Source organism: Triticum dicoccoides, chromosome 1A (genome assembly GCF_002162155.2).
Source record: "Triticum dicoccoides isolate Atlit2015 ecotype Zavitan chromosome 1A, WEW_v2.0, whole genome shotgun sequence".
In the NCBI taxonomy this organism is placed as follows: domain Eukaryota; kingdom Viridiplantae; phylum Streptophyta; class Magnoliopsida; order Poales; family Poaceae; genus Triticum; species Triticum dicoccoides.
In genome coordinates this window covers 14,065,709-14,069,810 of record NC_041380.1, presented here as the reverse complement: position 1 = coordinate 14,069,810, position 4,102 = coordinate 14,065,709, and the positions used below count along the sequence as shown (strand labels likewise).

Genomic DNA, 4,102 nt, shown 5'->3' with positions numbered 1-4,102 from the left:
TCTTGAATTTGAAGCTGCTTACACCCGCAAGCACATGCCGCACGGAGATGGAAACAGAAGCATGATAATTTTCTTCCATGCAACATCACCTTTGTCATCAAGATGTCGCCGCCAATAATGTGCACAAGGCAAAACAGATTTATTAAACAATAAGGGCTACGTTGATTCAAAGGAATTTTATAGGACTTCTGGAGGATTGAAATCCATAGGCAATTTTCCTACGTTGGTCCTTTGATTTATAGGATTGGATCCCATAGGAATTTTTTCTATGAAATCTTTTGTACTACATTTCATAGAAAATCTAACATCTACTTCAACCTCTTTACAATTTCTTTGTTTCTCTTGTGGCATCAAGCACTCCTTTGCTAATCCTTTAGTATTCAAGTGGGCACGCCACTCAAATCCTATACTTCTGTTGCTACTACGTTTTGAAAACCCTATGAATCAAAGAGGCCCAAGTTATCTCCAAAATATGTTCTACCTATTACGTGTCTTCCGTGAGATTAGGTAACAGGAGCAACTCTTGCAGAGTCACGATATTGGGGCGATCGGCATAATAACCGTCGATATGACTGTCTACCACAATACTGTTTGCCCGGCTACATTATGGATAGGTCCCTTGTGGATTATCAAATCTTAGTTAACACTTTGAAAAATATGTTTGGTGTCACTTCTGTTTTCTTTTTATTTTGGACTTGTAATGTTCAATTTGTAAATATTTTTTTTACATAAAAAGGCATAATCAATGTATTTATGCATATGCTTTGTTGCTGGAACGCATATACACATGCTTTTTCATTCTCGCTTGCAACTTCTTGTGCACTTTCAATAACCAGCCATTACATTTTGTTTGGAAGGATAATATTTAAAAATGAATTTTATTTTAGACCGTTACTAGTATGATGCTCACATGGTTGCATTTGCTGTTGCTTTGATATCCATTGTCTGGGTCCCATGCATGTCAAATGAGCTAAGTTCTACACATTGACCTACTAAATATGTGTGTAAAAAATTACAATAACAGGTGTTAGTTTAACCCAATACCTTGTAAACATGAATTTTTTTTGGCTCCTGTTGCAACACATGGGCACTCACCATGTCTCTGAAAAAGTAAGCCTACATATGCTCGCACCTACTCTCTCTCTCTATATATATCCCTTGTTAATGGGCGTGCTAAGCAACTAACTTGGTTCTGCGCACTGCTTGATTATATGCATCATCCCATTACTATCTCCACATCTAAGGAGAATCCATATGTGAGTTGCTCCTTAATCCGACGCTTGCTAGATTCATCCACAGGAAACCTTAAACACTCGGGGGATATGGCTTTGCACTCCTCACATGGGTCTTTATCATGCAGTTCGATTCTCTTCAAGCCCATAGATCTTTTCATGACAAGTCTTATATAGTTCATCACCTTCTCATCCTCTGAAAACCCTTTCATGAACAGCAGCTTCAAGTTCAAATGCTTGAAACTGGAGGTTTCCCACACCAAGTCGGTCTTCTTGGCAATATCCTCAAACTTGTTGGGTTCACAAGAGTGTCGAGATAACTGCATGGACCCAACAACAAAAGAAACGGCAAATATTACATATAAAATCAGCATCAACCTCAATACTAGTTTTCAAGATGCAGTACAGCGACAGACCGGTAGCTACAAAAACTTACAAGTAAATGTACTACTCCCTCCGATCAATATTAATTGATGCTGCTCTAGCACAACTTTAGTTCTAAGTTGTACTAAACCTGCATCAATATCGGAGGGAGTACTATTCAAAAAAATGCATTGAGCTTCATATTAGTATTTAAAGATAGGCCCTCATATGGTTTTAGGGGAATCTGCATACAGCTCTCTGAAACAGGAATGACGCTGTATATGGTACCTATGCAATTATATCATGATCTGTAGAAATTTGAAGGAATTCTAACATTAACTTGCATGGAAATTCTCTCCCAAGAAAATCCATGTTTAAGAATTTCTACCTTTTTGCATTGCATTGTCAATGATATCATTTAATGAATCTCATATTGCCTACATCCCAATGCGGCATGTAGTACCTTTCGTTAAAGCTGCGAGTGACTGAGTGTGTTTGCCTTGTGTTCTAGCTTGTGCAATACAACTAACTTATTTTCCACAAGTGCTTTTGTTTGCAATAAAACTAACTATTTACACTTGCACATACCCTGCTCTCATCTTTATTATTGGTGACAGAAGAGCGTTAGTGGCATGCTGGTATATAGTTAGTGCTGAAAATGCATAAACATGTCAAAGAAAAAAAAATATCAAGTGGGCAAATGGCATAGAAAATCTTAATTAACAGACTTACATAGAAGTTCTTCAGTGAAGGTGCAGCTTTAAGGATAAAGAATGTCCAATTCAAATCACACTCAGCAAAGACATTGTAGATATAAACATCTCTAAGGCTACTGAATATACGTGTGAGCTGTTTAGGATCTTCCGGTTGAATCCAGATCTGCACTTGTAAAAAAACAAATATGGAGCATGCATGAGACGTGTAGCAATGTGTATATATACATTGAAATAATAGACGAACAAGGCATAGACGCAGAGTGAGTTGTAGCAGTAGAAACTTACCATCTGAGAGCAAAAATCCAGACACAAAGTCGAGAGGCTTCTTGTACTACTACTAGATAAACACTTGCTCAATGTGAATGGCTTCTGCCCAGACAGGGCAGCAGAGGCGAGGCTTACTTTCTCAAGTTGGGGAACAAAGCCACAAGACATAGGTGTGGTCACAGCCCACCAAGTATCACAGAGCACTTGCTTCAGCTTAGGAAGACTTGCTAGATCAACCCGCACACACTCAAAGCAAAACAATTCAAGTTTCTGGAGCTCTGATGACGGGGCGTCTATGCTGAGGATAGATTTCGGACCCAATTTGCAGCATCTCAAGTTAAGGAACTGAAGCTTATCGCAAGCATTGAGGAGATTGGGGACATCCGAGTCTCCAAATGCAAGGTTGTGGAGAGTTAGTCTTGTGAGCCATCTGAAGGCGACAGGGCAAGAGTGGAAGAAGGACATGAACCGCTGTCGAAACAAGACAAGTTGAGCATTGCTTGGTCTCGCAAGATGCGTGAATATCACAAACTCGAGGCATTCAGTGTCGCCGTTCCTGGCTACATCCCCGACGGCATGGCCAATAGGGCACAAGAAAGGTTTTGAAAAGTAAAAGGTAAGTCTCAGGCTCTTGATGGAACGGCTGCCGCATTCGCACGTGGACGATAGCAATCTCCTCCACGTTTCTGTGTACGCCCCCATGATCTGACCCAGCGTGACGTAGCTAGCGCTCTGAATGTCAGATACACCTATGAGCAGACAAGAGAGCTGGTGAGGGAGGTGTCTCCACCGTTTGGAGAGCGATCCGGTCCGAATCGCACTGCCCACCGGAAGGAGTTCAAGGATTCGGATAAGGATGTCCCTAGGGAGCGCACTGATTCTGTCCTCGGCATCTTGGCTCTGCAAAACCAAAAGGAGAGAATATTAGTAGCAAGACAAAACGGGCTAGAAGAAGAGAGGGGGCAGTGAATTTACCATGATTTGATTGGATGCCGCAGCAGATGGATGCACAGCCTAGGTTTGTTTTGTTGCACAAAAAAACTTGCTACTAATATTGGATGCCGCCACGGATTCCATTCCATTGTTAGGCATAGCGGGACAGATCCGATCTAAACGGCGCGCGCCCGATATTGACGCGGGTTGGATTTAGCAGAGTAATATTAATCATGAACGGCAAGATGCTCGTAACACTAGAGCGAATCCAAATAATTACCAGAAGAACTCACTGTTGAATTCCAGAAAATTGAGCTACCCCTAACTGCTGAATACGGAGAGGGTCGAAAGAGGCGGATCTGGATAAGGATAAGGCGAGCGTCGGATCTGGAGGGAGCGGCCTGGAAAGGAGACAGGGTCGCGGTGGAGACGAACCCCGCGTATGGTGGCGGGGACGACAAGCCCAACGATGAACGGAGGCGGCAGCCTCGTCCGACCAGGTTGGGAGTGACTGGGTTGGGGTGGGCGAGGAGGATGGGCAAAAGAATTGACATCACACACATTGCTTTTTAACAAGGGACGTGGGTGCTC

The 4,102-nt window shown here is 42.3% G+C and overlaps 1 protein-coding gene across 1 annotated transcript; it reads right to left on the bottom strand.

Annotated features, from left to right (window-relative positions):
- Window positions 1-1,041: 1,041 nt before the first annotated feature.
- On the bottom strand, window positions 1,042-3,752 carry LOC119325041. Its single transcript, XM_037599078.1, has 3 exons — window positions 2,597-3,752; window positions 2,328-2,474; window positions 1,042-1,552 (listed from the first exon to the last, which is right to left on the bottom strand). The coding sequence occupies exons 1-3, from the start codon at window positions 3,278-3,280 to the stop codon at window positions 1,217-1,219; spliced, it is 1,167 nt and encodes a 388-aa protein (XP_037454975.1). The 5' UTR covers window positions 3,281-3,752; the 3' UTR covers window positions 1,042-1,216.
- Window positions 3,753-4,102: the final 350 nt, after the last annotated feature.

Coding starts and splice junctions, on each gene's coding strand:
- LOC119325041 (XM_037599078.1), bottom strand. CDS start 3,280: ATGGGGGCGTACACAGAAACGTGGAGGAGATTGCTATCGTCCACGTGC. Junction 2,475..2,596: donor TGGATTTTTGCTCTCAGATG/GTAAGTTTCTAC, acceptor TTACAAGTGCAG/ATCTGGATTCAACCGGAAGA. Junction 1,553..2,327: donor CTTCACTGAAGAACTTCTAT/GTAAGTCTGTTA, acceptor GGGTCCATGCAG/TTATCTCGACACTCTTGTGA.